Below are 14502 nucleotides of genomic sequence, written 5' to 3'. Positions count from 1 at the left end.
TCATATTGCCACCCTCCCCCTTACCAATTTATATGTTGAAGCTATTGTCCCATGCCCCTTGAAGTAGGCCAGTATTTAGAGATGAGTCCATTTTTGTATTTGTTTTCTGTGGTACCTGGAATGGAAGCTGTGGCTGGGCAAAAGCCTCATTCCAGCTCTCTCTTGACAGGCTCTTTAGGAAGGGCATTACGTTAATATGAGGTCAGGAAGCTAACCCTAATGACTTACCCCTGTAAGCCTAGCTACCCTAGAGGCTGAGGGTCACAGTTCAAAGCCATCCCAGGCAGGAAACTCCTTGACACTCTTATCTCCAATGAACCTCAAAAAGCCGGAAATGGTGTTGTGGTTCAAGTGGTAGAGCACTATCCTTGAGTGAAAAAGCTCAGGGACAGTGTCCAGGCCCTGAGTTCAAGCCCCAGGACTTGCACACACATACAAAGAGGTCATGAGGGCCAGGCCTAGTACACGGTGTTGTGATAAGAGTAAAGTAGGACACACACAGACCCATAGAAGATGCATGCCACTGGTGAGCCAAGCCTGCAGGAACCCGCTGTGGTCCCAGCAGCTCTGTGTGCTGGTTTAAAGTTGTCATCACAGAGCAGTCAGGGCTGGGATTGCTGTGAAGTGGGGAGGGTAAAGGGCCTGCCATGTGCAGTGTCCCATTAGAACCAGCAGGACTGGATGCGGGGAATGAGAGGCCACTGAAATGGGGGCAGAGTATCTGGACATGAGTACATGCCTGTCGTCTCAGCTATTTGAGAGGCAGAAGAGGAGGATCAAGAGTCTGAAGCCAGCTAGGACAGTCTCTTAAAAACAAAATCTAACACTGCAAAGAAAAGTGGAGGGCAGAGTGAGGTACATGCGTGGGTCAAGGACTATGTGGATGGCTGAAGGCTGGGATCTCTAGTACATGCTAGGGGAGGGCTCAGCTTCTTGAAAAGAGCAAGATGTAGGGGAGAGTCTGAGGGACTGTCACTGCCAGGGTCATACAGAAGAGAGTTGTTCGAGGGCCCTCAGAATTGAGTAGTGAGTGTGGATTATTTTTTTCTTTTTGGTGCGAGGGACTGGAAGCCATGGCTTTGTGTGGTGTTAGGCAGAGAAGAATGTGTTTTGGGTAGGAAGGAGTGGTCAGCTGGTCTGAGTGCTATTGAGAGCTAAGGCTGAGTAGAGGTGGGCTGTTTGTGAAAATGGCCAGGTACCAGAACCACACCTCTGGTCATTCTGATCCAGCATGATAACTGGCAGAGAGCATGTGCAGCTGCTCTACTGAGAAGGGCGGGGACAGAAATAGATCTTCTTGTCTTTCACAGACATTTTAGAATATGTTTCAAAAGGAAGTGAGGGAAAGGAAGTGAGATTGTTGTCCACTGGAAAACAGAGGGAATAATCGTCACTTAGTAGTCACCGCATTAAAAGTAGGGCTAATAAAATTAACGTCAACTCGTTTAAAATAACAATAAACCCATTGCACATTAAGGTGTTTTTTTTTGTTTTTTTTTTTTTTTTTTCCAGTCCTGGGCTTGAGCTCAGGGCCTGAGCCCTGTCCTTGGACTTTCTCAAGGCTAGAGCTCTACCACTTGAGCCTCAGCACCACTTCCGGCCTTTTCTCTGTATATGGTACCGAGGAATCAAACCCAGGTCTTCGAGCATCCTAGGCAAGCATTAATGTATTTTTGATGAAGAATTAAGTTTCCCAAACAAAACAATGTGGAAAGATTTTTAGTAATCTCTTACTGTCTGGTTTGACGAAGGGCAGTTAGAATCTCTGATCTTTAAACACTGTCTTAAGATGCTGGAGTCTCAGACCTTCCTCAGCATTAACGGTCTTGAGATATGCTCAACTTGGCTGCTAGAAACCCGATCACATTCATGGGAAACTGAGACTGACCTATTGAGCCACACCTTAGAGTCATCGTCAAGAGTCTCAGAACACAGGTAGAGACCCACTATCGATGTAAACAAGTGTGAGAGAAGGCTAATGTGGTGGGACCAAGCACGCACGCAGAGGGATTCACCCCGAGGTGGAGCCCTTCCACGCTGAGGAAGCCCGGAAGAAGAAACCGAAGTGGCGGTGATTGCCAGGTGGGTTCCATTCCTATGAATTCTACTTGCCGTGGGGACACAGGGCTCGGCATTTAACCAGGGTGGGGTAGAGGGTGAGGTGGTCTGACTGCGTGGGGAGGCTGGAGCCCACCTGGGCTGCGCACAGCAGGGTGTCGGCTGCCGGCAGGCGGGGCAGTGACTCGCAGCTCCTCCGTCGTCCTTTCCGGGGTCGAGTGGCAGGCCGGCGGCTTCCGGCGGGCACCGCTGCTGGCCGCCTGGGCTCGGGTTCTCCGTCTGCCCCGCCTGACCCAGGGCGTGGCGGCTCCCCGTCCCTGCGCCCTGGACGTGCCTGACACGGGGCGTGCCCGGCGGAGCTCTCTCGAGGTCCTGACACCCACCGGGGAGGAGCGGCGGCGGCCCCGGGCGGGAGACGCGGGCTCCCGGAGACGCGGGCGTCGGGGGCCCGGAGGGGCCGACGCACCGGCGTGTGCGTCCGCCCTTGCGAGCCCCGAAGCGGGCGCATTGGTCATGCGCCCGTCCCGGCCTCCTCGGCAGGGCCTGCCTTCCCCCGGCCGCCTGGCCCGCCCCAGTTGGCCGGGAGCGGGTCGCGGCCCGCACCGCACTTCACGCACCGGAGGCAACGGCAGCCAGGACGCCGGGCGCTCCGAGCCGCGCTCCCAGGGGCGGGGCTTCCGGCGGGGCTGTCTCCGCCCACGTGCCCTCTCCCCGGGGCCAATCGCGGCTTCGCTTCTTGCGAGGGGCGGAGACCCGCGCTCCAATCGGCAGGCTCCCTCGTCGCTCTGGCAACAGCGTCCTGGAGATGCCGAATTGGCGGGGCCTCGGCGGCCCGGCGGCCTGGGGTCCACTCTCAAATTTGGGCCCAGAGAGGCGGAGACGCACACCGGGCCCGGGTAAGGCGGCGCGGGCGTCGGTGCACGGCCCCCCGCGCTCGTTCCGGCGGCCGCGTGCGGCGTGAGGGCCCCTCAGCCCCCGGGGCGCCGCTCGGCCGCCCATCCGGACCACGACCGCGGCTTGTCCAGCCCGTGGGCAGGGCGGCGTCCCGGGCGGCTGGACCTGGACTCGGGCCCAGGGGCTTGGCGGGGCCCCTGCGCGCCCGGGTGCAGGGCGTGGGGTCTGCGGAGGGGAGAGGGAGCGCGCGTCCGAACCTCCCTGACGGACAGCAGGCCTTGTGCTCTTGGCTTGTCCGCGCCCCTCACCGTCTGGAAGACGCGTAAGCCGCGGGCCCAGGGGCGCCTTCAGCCTCGCGCCCAGGAAAGTCAAACCCAGTTCTGTCTGATGCCTCCGTCCCTTCACACGCTTCTCCCTCGGCCTGCCCAACTCAGATCCGTGCTGTTCGGAAGGACTTCGTAACAGACGCTAAGGTTTGACGCACTGGTGGCTCACGCCTGAAGGGTTAACTACTCTTGAGGCTGAGACCTGAGGATCGCAGTTCAAAACCAGCCCAGGCAGGAAAGTCTGTGAGACTTATCTCAAACTAACCACCAAAAAGCTGTAAGGACAGCTGTGGTTCAAATGGTAAAGCGCCAGCCTTGCTGAGGGACAGTGCCCAGGTCCTGAGTTCAAGCCCCAGGAGCAGCACACACAAAAAGAAAAGCACCATTCCCTTCCCTCCGATTTCTTTTCCTTGAACACTGCAAATCGTTGTCTTCCAAGGTGACTTGCTCCCATTAAGGGAACTATAACATCACTTGGAAGAATGTTTCTTAAGCTGTGCCTTTTGAGGGGGTGGATTTACAGAAATGCTGTCAGTAAGTTTACACACTGCAGTTCCTTCATCTCTTCTCTTTTATCCGTCGCCTTCTACTCAGCAAATATTTATTCAAGTGAGCTCTGTGTACTCAAAAGCAAATCAGGCATGACTCCTTGAATTATCTCAGAGTATTTGCCTCCTTCCCAGCCTTACTGTGAGCTTCTTTGAAAATAAGGTTTTTATTTTAGTTATCTCTTCTTCCCTCTTTTCCCTGGGCCTTCATTTTGGTGCTTGGTTCCTGGCAGGTGTGTATAGATACTTGTCTAGAGTGCTTACATGAGAGTGTAACGTTTTCTCTCATAATTTTTTTCCCTTGCTGGTACTGGGGCTTGAACTCAGGGACTGGGCACTGTCCTTGAGCTTCTTTTGCTCAAGGCTAGCACTCTACCACTTGAACCACAATGCCACTTCCAGCTTCTTCTGTGTATGTGGTACTGAGGAATGGAACCCAGGGCTTTATGGGTGTTAGGCAAACTCTCTACCACTAAGTCACACTCCCAGCCGCTCTCACATTCTTTTGTTTTGTTGCTTTTTCCAGCCATCTGCTTCTTCCAGTGTAAAAGACCACCTGCGGCATCCACAGTGTGAGCCTTACAGCTGGCCAGCACCTGGAGACAGAACCAGCTTCACAGGATGTTCCGTGGTCTGGTGTCTGCCCAGCTCAGGAGTCTGGTGTTAACAAGACAGTTGATTTAATAAAGTTCCTTTACAGGTCTGTATCCAAAGAGACTGTGTAAAGTTAGTAGATATTAGAGTCACGAAAGGGCTTCCTGGATATCTGCCTCAACTGCCAGCACTGAAAACGAAGCCACACATGTAGAGGAGAAACTGAGGGAAAAAAGCTAAGTTTCGTTGTGTTCTTTCATGCCAGAATGATCTTTTTATAAAATGTAGTTATCTAAAAGCACCCTACATGGAGGTGCTTCTGGTAACTGGGGCTTAAATATTCATGTTAAACACAGAATTCTTCAGGATACCTTTCTTGTCAAGGTATAGGAATGGGTTTGAGGAAAACCTATGAGAGGCTCTATGACATGAATGCAGTATACTCCAACGTGAATGAGCTGGACTTTCTGCTACTTTTTCTCTTGGTTTTGATCTCTCCCTACTATTTTGTTTCAGATGCCTTTATTTATTTATGTCTATATTGCCTTTACTGAGGTGTGGACTCAAGCTTATGCTTTGAATTACTTACGGTTGGTGCTATACCTCTTGAGACTCGCCTCTTCTCTGGCATTTTGCTGGTTAATTGGAGATGGAAGCTCAAAGATTTTTTTTTGTCCAAATGGCCTCAAACTTTGACGCTTAGATCTTAGCCCTCCTGAGTAGCTAGGATTTACATGCACCTGGCACCTGACTTGTTTTTCTAGTGCTGTGCAGTTTTTAGGCTACAGCTATTCTCTGATAACTTGCTGCTCCCTCACTCTGTTGGGTGCACAGCTTGGACTTCTGTTCCTTTTTCAATTTAGTCCCCACCCCTGGCCTATGAGGACTTATGTACAGTGACCACTTCCATGTTTTAGTGGCACAGGTTTAGGAACTTTGCAAAGCTAATCTACAGCATGGTGCAGCTCCTAGTCCAGAATGCCTGGATAGAACCTGTGTACTCTCGCCCAGGATGGGTCTGCTCTGCCCGTCCTGCCAGGCGGGGGGATGACTTAGGTGCTCACACTGCCTGTGGCGGTCCTAGAGCTGTGCTCTGGGCTTTCAGTCAAGCCAAGGAAAAAGGATTCTTTTTCTTTTTTTTTTTTATATGGAGGAACTAGATTCATTTTGTCCAGGTAAATAAGGCATTTTAATTGCTCTATTACCTAGGTATGATAGGAATTTCTCCTGAGCACGAGAGTTTGGGAAGGGCCTAGGTTACTACTAAAAGACGAAAGTGTCGGCTCAAGGTCCTCCCCACATAGAAAGAGAATGTGGACTGTTGCATTTGGGTTGAAGATTTGAAATGGAAAATTTCTGTGCAGTAATGGTTTCCAGAAACACCTTCTGAATTCACTGTGGGACTTTGTAAGTTGTATGATCCCTAGACTGGTTTAAAACATTCGTTGCTCCTTCCTCCATGGTGATTACTTGAACACGTGCCCAGTCTTGGATACTCCTGGTGCCCCCTCTCTGCCAGTTTCTCCCTCTCAGGGTTTCTAGCCTGCTTTAAGGTTTGCTTTTCATGGTCCTTTAGTGCCCTGAAATGACTCAGCACGTAGCCTGGTGAGCATCCACCTGTTTTCAGTCTTCTACTATGATTCCTCCTCGTGCACATTCCAGGACTTAGTGGCAGCTACTACCAAGTCGTAGGTACTTTCGGCATGTGAGCTGCGGTCTGGCTCCAGCCTTGAGAGCAGCGGCCTTCCCAGTTGTTTGTGGGGGTCGATTGCTCCATGAGAAACTCTAGTCATCTGAGATCGCTATTCAATTGCAGAGAGTTTGTAGATATGCAAGAACACACATGAAGACCTTGTCTTTAGATTCCATTGAGAATAATTGATATCTATTTATTACTTAAACCAGTCCTAGAGCTTGAACACAGGGCCTAGGCACTGTCCCTGAGGTTCTATGATTTTTTTTTTTCCTCAAGGCTAGCAAGCACTAGCTTTGAGCTGTGGCACTTGAACCACTGCTCCACTTCCAGCTTTTTTGGAAAAAAAAAAAACTCTTAATTTGAGATAAGAGTTTTATGGACTTTCCTGGCTGGGCTGGCTTTGAACCCCAGGCCTCAGATCTTAGTCTCTTGAGTAGCTGAGATTATAGGCATGGGCCACCAATGCCCAGTTAAAGTGCCCAGCTTTAAAGGGATGCTGCTTCTGTTTTGCAAATGAGGAAACTGGATGGGTAGAGGGGAATTAGCTTGCAATTTTGCACAGGTGATGGAGCCAGTTTGACCCCATGTATGGTGCTTGATTCCAAAACCTTTGTTTTTTTTCCCCCACTCTCTCAAAACAAAGAGACCCCCAAAGACTCAGGTATGAGTGGAAACATACAGGGGGCTACAGAGGGAACTTGCCATTGTGTGTTCCAAAAAGAACCCAATATCCATCTCCTAGCAGAACAGACAAGGAGAAGATTTCTGTCAAGTATTTGGACTTAACTGCCAAAACCTTTTGTGGTGTTTATGATTTTTTTTAGTCAGTGAGATTCCCCCTCCCTACCCCAGGATACCAGTTCCAACAATTCTTGCTTCTGGTGCCATTTCTATTTGGCTTGTGCACATTTTTTAATCCTTGTGCTGAATTATGTTTTCTTTGGATGCCAAGGCAGATGGATGGCACTTTTGTTATGATTCTGATATAAATAGCATCTGTTAAAAACTGGACATCATTACTTTTCTGGAAAATGAACACATGTATTTGGGAACTAGCCACTTCATTGTTTTTGCCTGTGATTAAGAAGTATATCTGAAAGTTTGTGACTTTATGCTTAGTTGTTCTATAGTAGTTGCTAATCTTTACCTGGCCAGGGCCTAGAGCAACCACATAAAAAGTGATAATAAATGATAAACCCAAACTGGGGATGAAGTGTGGTCCGGATGTACTTCATGTAGAACTTGGCATCCTCAGAACATTGTTCAGCTTCCAGAATGAAGGGTAGGTAGGGTTCTTTCCCTTGTAGTATTAGGTACTGATAACTGTAGTTTGTCAGTGTTAGTGGAACAAGGCTACACATGCTAGTATACTCCTGTAATAGCAGCTACTTGGGAAGTTTAGGCAGATGGGCTGAGGTCTGAGGCTGGTCCAGAGTGTGGGACTAGTCTTGACAAAAGGCCAAGCCTGGGGCAGGGAGTTTGACCTAGTGGTAGAGTGCTTGCCTAGCATGCATGAAGCCATGGGCTTGATTCCTCAGTACCACATCAACAGAAAAAGCCGGAAGTGATGCTGTGGCTCAAGTGGTAGAGTGCTAGCCTTGAGAAAGCTCAAGGACAGTGCCCAGGCTGAGTTCAAACCCTCCCCCCCACCCAAAAAAAGGCCAAGCCTTTGGTTGGCGACATGGCTCAGGTGGTAGGGTGCCTGCTAGTGAATGGAAAACATTAGATAGCAAGTTCCAGTTCAAGTTCAAGAGAAAAAAGGCCTCGCCCCTCCCTGGAAAGTCAACTAAAAGCAGAAAGATGGGAAGTTACCGAAGTGGTAGGGTGCTTATTTGAACACCAAGTCCTGAGCTTAATTTCCAGTAACATACCACCCTTCCACCCCAAAAAGGTTAATGAAACAAAAACTGAGGGAGTGTTCACTGCATGCCGGCTGTGCTGGGACTTAGAGGGCTTGCCATGTGGCAACATGTTCACTCAAAACCCCCTCCGGCCGACAGACACTGTTCTAGCTTCCGTGGAGGGACCAGATAGATGACTGGGATGCATGAGGATCTTCCATCTGTGCCACCTCTAGGGCCACAGAGAAGGGACCAAGTCCAGAGGCCCTTGCTGTCTTTGTCAGACAGGTGACATCCAAACCTTGGCTTTGGAGCCCTGTGCAGGTGCCGTTGGTGCTGTTTAGGGGGACAGGACGGCCTCACGAAATGGTGGACAGGATAGCCTCAGGAAAGAAGGGGCTATGGCTCTGATCTCGAAGGAAGAATCAAAATGCATCGGGTGGACAGGGAAGAAGGAGATGCTAGCTAAGGCATGGTGGGACAGCTCGAGCGTGCTGTGGCTCTCCGGAGCACAGTGGATGGACACAGCCCGTGCTGTCCTGGCTGGGAGCTCACACAGTGACGGCTCTTCTCCCCACAGGGAAGAGTTTTCATTGCGGTCTGGATGTTCCCAGGTAGTCATAATTTTCACCGTGTTTTGGGAAATGATGTTAGGTTCATATGAAGTGGCACAATTAATACCAAGAGGTCCTGTACACACCTAGCACTCCCGTGGTTCTCTCCTGCCAAGTAGCCAGGGCAGTGGGCAAAACCAGGAAAGAGACACTGTACAAGGTCAATACAACTACAGCCCATATTAATGCAAAACTGTTTTCCTTTTTGCCAGTCCCAGGACTTAAACTCAAGGCCTGAGCACTGTCCGTGAGCCTCTCTGGGCTCAAGGCTGCTGCTCTACCACTTGAGCCACAGCCCCACTCCCAGCACTCTAGGTGGTACTGAGGAATCCCACGGCTTCATGCATGCTAGGCAAGCACTCTACCACCAGGCCAAAACTTAACTAGCATTTCACCAGAGAAATCCTCCACTTATCCTTTTCCCTGATATATGGTTCCACAAAGTTCCTGCATATACAAATTGTGGCATTGTGCATTTTTTGCTCATGACTGGTGCTCTAGCACTTGAACTGTGCCTCCAGCCTACATTTTGGGTGTATACACCAGTTACTGGGGCTTGAACTCAGGGCCTGGGCATTATCCCTTACCTTTCTTTGCTCAAGGCCAGCGTTCTACCACTGAGTCACAGCTCCACTTCTGGCTTTTGGTTGGTTAATTGGAGATAAGAGTTTCATTTTTCTTGCATGGGCTGGCTTTGAACCATGATCCCCAGATCTCAGCTTCCTGAGTAACTAGGATAACAGATATGAACTGCAGGTATCTAGCTCAGCTTGGCTTTTTTGCTGGTTAATTGGAGATGGAGTCTTATGGATTATTCTATCTGGGCTAGTTTTGAACCTCAGTCCTCAGATCTCAGCACCTTGAGTAGCTAGGATTACCGGGCTGAGCCACCAGCACCGGGCAGACATTGTGCATGTTTAAGCAAAGAGGTAATATAACTTTGTGCTTTAGACAGACAAGCAAGTCCTACAGCAGAGGTGAATCACTCAGGAGAAGAGGAAGATCTAGAAGTGATTTGAAGGTCATTTCTATAGTCAGGAAGGTAGACAGGACAGTGGGTTTAGGGATTCAGGGAACAGAGCGTGGGGTTTTGAGCCAAATGGGCAGTAATAGCTGATTGATCACAAAAAGATGGGGAGCTGGGTGAAGGTGGCTCATGCCTCTCATCCTTCCTACTTGGGAGGCTGAGATTGGGGGGGGGGCTGTGTTTAAGGCCATTCTAGGCCAGAAGTTTGAGAGACCCTGATCTCAAATAATAATTGGGCACGGTTACATGCTACTACAGTCTTGCTGTGTGCCTGGGCAGAAAGTCTCTATCTCAAAAGTAACCTAGCACAAAAAAGGATTGGGGCCAGACACTGGTGGCTCATACCTGGAATCCTGGCTACTCAGGAGGTTGAGATCTGAGGAGGATGGTTCAAAGCTAGCTTTGGCAGGAAAGTCCACGAGACTCTATGTCTAATTAACCACCAGAAGTGGTGCTGTGGCTCAAGTGGGAGAGTGCTGGCCTTGAATATAAAAGCTTAGAGACAGTGCCCAGGCCCTGAGTTCAAGCCCCACAACCCACAAGAGAAAGTATGGCGGGGGTGGGAGGGAGGGAGAAGTGAGAAGATATATAGAAAGCATTTTCACCTTTAGTTCCCAAGTTTCAGGATGGAAAGGACCTCCTTTTTTCTTTCCTTTTTTTTTTTTGAGCCTGTCCTGGGACTTGAACTCAGAGCCCGGGCATATTTTATTCAAGGCTGGTGCATTGCCACATGAGTCACATCCCCATATCTGGCTTTTTGCTGGTTAATTAGAATCAAGAGTCTCACAGATTTTCCTGCCCAGGTTGACTTTGAACCATGATCCTCAGACTCAGCCTCCTGAGTAGTATTACGGGGCCAGGTGCCCAGCTTCCTTCTAATATTTGAATGCTGGACTCATTGCTGGTTAGGCTCAATAAGGAAGTAGCAGTGATGTAGGTAATACAGATACAGTCTTCAAAGCCTGGTGAAATACAAGCCTTAGTGGAAGCCTCCTAGCCAGACACAGCATTGCAAACACGACAGAATCAGGATCAGAATGTAGAGCTCGGCCCGGCAATCTAAGAAGGCCTCTGGGATTCCGAGGGACACTGGAGTTTGACAGCTGCAGAACTTTAGGACAGGGAGAAGGGAGGGATGTGTGGGTCAACCTCTAATGACAAACCATACACGTGGAAAGGTTTGTGTCAGAGGGAATCTCTGTCCCGGAGCCGAGGACAGCTAGAGAAACAGGCGATGGGACTCCCTTGCAGCTCCAGGCTGGGGCGGAGTGCAAGGGCAAGTGGGCCATGGGAGTGTTTTAAGCAAGGAATTAACAGGAGGCAAAGAGTGTTTTAACATGGCTCTTCTGCTGTTGTGGGGAAGATGGGGGGGACAACAGAAATATGCATGAGTGTGTGTGTGTGCATGAGTGTATATGTGTGCAATTGTGTGTGTCACTAGTGAGTGTGCACATGCCAATGTATGTATACATTAAACTGTGCATACGGGTGTACATCTGTGTGTACATGCATGTGTGTGCATGTGTATACATACAGGCGTGTGTGTGTGTGTGTGTGTGTGTTGGGGCACATGGTATATGTGCAGTTCCCCAGAAGGCTAAAGGGGATCTGGTAGTTTTGCAAACTCCAAGGCTTTGTGTTTGGGACTTGATCAGCTAACAAAGGACATTGTTCGCCCTGCCCTGACTACCTTTGCCCTTTAATCTCTTTCCAGATTTGTCAAATTCAGGAACAGTTTATCTAGAAAGAAATGAGACACATTATCACCCCCCAAAATGTCACCGCCACCGCTACCAAATCAACCAACTCCCATGCCAGGTGAGTTGCTTTTAGTCCTCAGGGGGGCTCGAACCCAGGGCAGCAGCAGTGCATCAAGGTTATGAGAGCCTGTGCTTGGTCTCAGGGCCTGAGTGAAAGGAGCCTTGGGCCCCTGTAATGTTCAGGCTAGCGAGTCCTTCTTTGTGAGTGGCTCATTCACACAGTACACATTTTCTGATGCCTTTCTGCCCAGTGTCTCAGAGTGTCTGTGTCTAGCCACACGAGGGTATGCATTTTAACACCTAGTAGCCTTGAGAGGGCGTCAGGCCCAGGGCCATCCTTCAGGCCTTTCTGGGAGCCTTCATGAGAACCTCCCTCTATCGCCTGTGGGATCTCCGTGCTGCATTCCCGCTTCTTGTCATAGGTGGCGGCAGCAACAAACATTCAGCCCTGCAGCCCAGCCAGGGAACCTTTGAAACTTGGCTAGAGCTGGGACTTGACTGGACATGGCTTTGGACTGAGATAAGAGGCATTGAACACGCCTCATCTGCTGACTGGGATGGGATGGGAGGGATGTAACCGATTCCAGTCCTTACGTTTTAGAAGGCTCCAGGTGCACAGCTCTGAGGATAGACAGGCATTTGACAGTACATGTGTCTGCTCAGGGTTTCTGATGCCATGTGGCTTCTTCCCGGGCTCTGGCTGGGTCTGTCAGTGGGATAGGTCTGTGGCGTGCAGACATCCTGCAGGTTCCTGAGAGTTGCAGCCTCTGGGAGGCTGCTTATGCCTATGATGGAGAAGCATATTAGGAATAAAACCATATGTGAGTTTTCTTTAGGACCTGTGGTCTGGGGCAGTGAAGGCACCAGCGCTGACATAAAGGGTCACAAGGCACAGTCATTCATGGCAGGGCTTTGGTCATTTCTGGGGGAATAGCTAGGCCCACCATCAGTCGAGGCTCCCACTTTCATGACACTGGACTGACTACCGGGGAGCATGGCCTGAGCAAACATGGGAGTCACAGCTTTAATGAATAAAGTACCGCTGGCACTAGACCAAGGTGGCGCACGTGTGGAGGAAAGACGAGGAAGCATCTGCTTTGCATGATGGGAAAGAAAAGGAAGGGTGGACAGTGTGTGTGCGTGGTCTGTGTCTAGGGAGGTTGAGTGTGTGTACTGTGTCCACATACACACACTTGTATATGTGTTGTGTTATGAGTGATGGTACCTCGGGGAGAGGCTGAGTGACAGGTTGGGAAGCCACTGAGTTGTGGGTACTTGGTGCTGGGGCAGGCAGCCTAGAGGGGCAGTTTGGTGTCAACACTGAGAGTCTAGTGTGCAATTTTCCAAGTAAGAGCTTGGTTGCATATAGTGCCAGGCGAGAGCCCCTGGAAGCCTTTGGGTGTCAGGATGGCATGTGCTGAGTGTGCCTTGGCCTGAGGCTGCTGCCTGTGAGTCAGTCGGTAATGGCAGCCTTGGGACCATGGGAAGCCAAGAAGGGGCAGAGGTGATGGGAGCTGCTCAGGTTAGAATCTAACTTGCTGGGACCCTTAGGACACTGGTCACAGAAAAGGCCAACTCCCTTCTATCCTGATTAACCACCCCTGCACCCCTGTGCAGAAGCTTTCTCCTTGCATTGTCCTAAATGCTACCTCTTGCTCACGCTCCTGTAATTGCCATTTAGAAGCTATTAAATCACACTAACTTGGGGCATTGGGTCTCTGGGTTTGAAGGGTGTATGGGGGAGTCTGAAAAGCTGTGCTGGGAGAGGAGACTGCCTTGGGGTGGGGCTCAGCAGGGATTTGTGGAGAGCTGAGGGATGCACAGATATTTAGGCTGGCGGGGGCTGCAGGCTTAGAGTCAGGTCAGTTTATAACCACGTTTGTTTCTGCTAAATTGAATTGGGATGGCTGGCTGAATTGTTTTTTTACAATACCCTATCATTTGGGGTCTACTTGCAAATCATCTTGCATTCTTGTAATTCTTAGTTGAGAACTTGCAGCCAGCCAGTTAGGCTGGCAGCCTGTTCTGTCTCAGGTAGGCACTGTGAGACTGAACTTCAAAGTAGCTGCCAGGGCCCCTGGACTCCTGGCATTGAGCCAGGCTAGGCTCTCTGTGGACCACTCGCTCTTAGTCTCCTCTGTGTTCCCCTTAGTATGTTGTGGTGCTGAGACTGCTGTGCAGACTTTATGTGTTCATTCCTGTGAGATGACACCCAGATTTCCTCATTATGCTCCCTAGCCAGTGCCAACATGGCTGTCCTTATGTCTAGTGTAAGACACAAGTCACTCATAACCATGGGCGTGGATGTGCACTCAATACCCACACCCGAAGATGTGCATACACCCTTGTGCACACCCACACCTGACACTCACACCAACACATGCACCCATCCGATACCCAAACTCACGTACACACACCTCACATCCCACCCACATCCACGCATGCACCAGCTGACACCCATGCATGTATGCACACACCTAACACCCACACCTGTGCAACATGCCTGCACCCACATCTATATACACATACCCGCACACCCATGACACCCACATCCATGTATACACATGACATGCCCACAATGCACACCAGTATCCAGAAACCACACACATACATGTTCATACCCCAATACCCACACCTGTGCATGTGCACATGCACCTGATACCCATACCCACATGTCCATGCACGCGTGCATTTACACACACACACACACACACACACACACACACACACACACCCTGCCACAGTGGGATAGGAAGCTTAGGAGTAAATACAGGGAGTTTGGGGGATGGCCTCACTGTCACTGTGTAAATTTAACTTTTTCTTTTCTTTTTTTTTTTTTTGTCAGTCATGGGTCTTGAACATGGCCTCGGTGCTGTCCTTGAGCTCTTCAGCTCAAGGCTTCTGTCTAATCCCTTGAGCCACAGCACTACTTCTGGTTTTCTGGTGGTCAATTGGAGAAAAGGGTCTTAAGGACTTTTGTGCCTGGGCTGACTTTGAACCACGATCCTCAGATCTCAGCCTCCTGAGTAGCTAGGATTATAGGCGTGAGCCACCACACTGGCATTTAATGTTCCCATCTCTACAACTGTGAATAATAGTATTGAATTTACAAAGACATCACCAAGTTTATTAAATAAGGTAATA

At 50.1% G+C, this 14502-nt stretch overlaps 1 protein-coding gene across 1 annotated transcript in view; it reads left to right on the top strand.

The window, feature by feature from the left end:
- Positions 1-2860: 2860 nt before the first annotated feature.
- The window catches only part of Efcab6 (EF-hand calcium binding domain 6), a 153747-nt gene continuing 142105 nt past the window's right edge, over positions 2861-14502 (top strand). Inside the window, exons 1-3 of the mRNA XM_090328864.1 lie at positions 2861-2954; positions 4353-4526; positions 11313-11416. Of these exons, the coding sequence (XP_090184990.1) occupies positions 11349-11416 (68 nt within the window). The 5' untranslated portion in view covers positions 2861-2954; positions 4353-4526; positions 11313-11348. The remainder of the gene's footprint in view (positions 2955-4352; positions 4527-11312; positions 11417-14502) is intronic.

The sequence above is a fragment of the Megascapheus bottae genome, chromosome 2 (assembly GCF_031878675.1).
Source record: "Megascapheus bottae isolate mThoBot1 chromosome 2, mThoBot2.hap1, whole genome shotgun sequence".
In the NCBI taxonomy this organism is placed as follows: domain Eukaryota; kingdom Metazoa; phylum Chordata; class Mammalia; order Rodentia; family Geomyidae; genus Megascapheus; species Megascapheus bottae.
The sequence above is the reverse complement of the archived record's forward strand: the minus strand, read 5'-3'. Positions and strand labels throughout refer to the sequence as shown.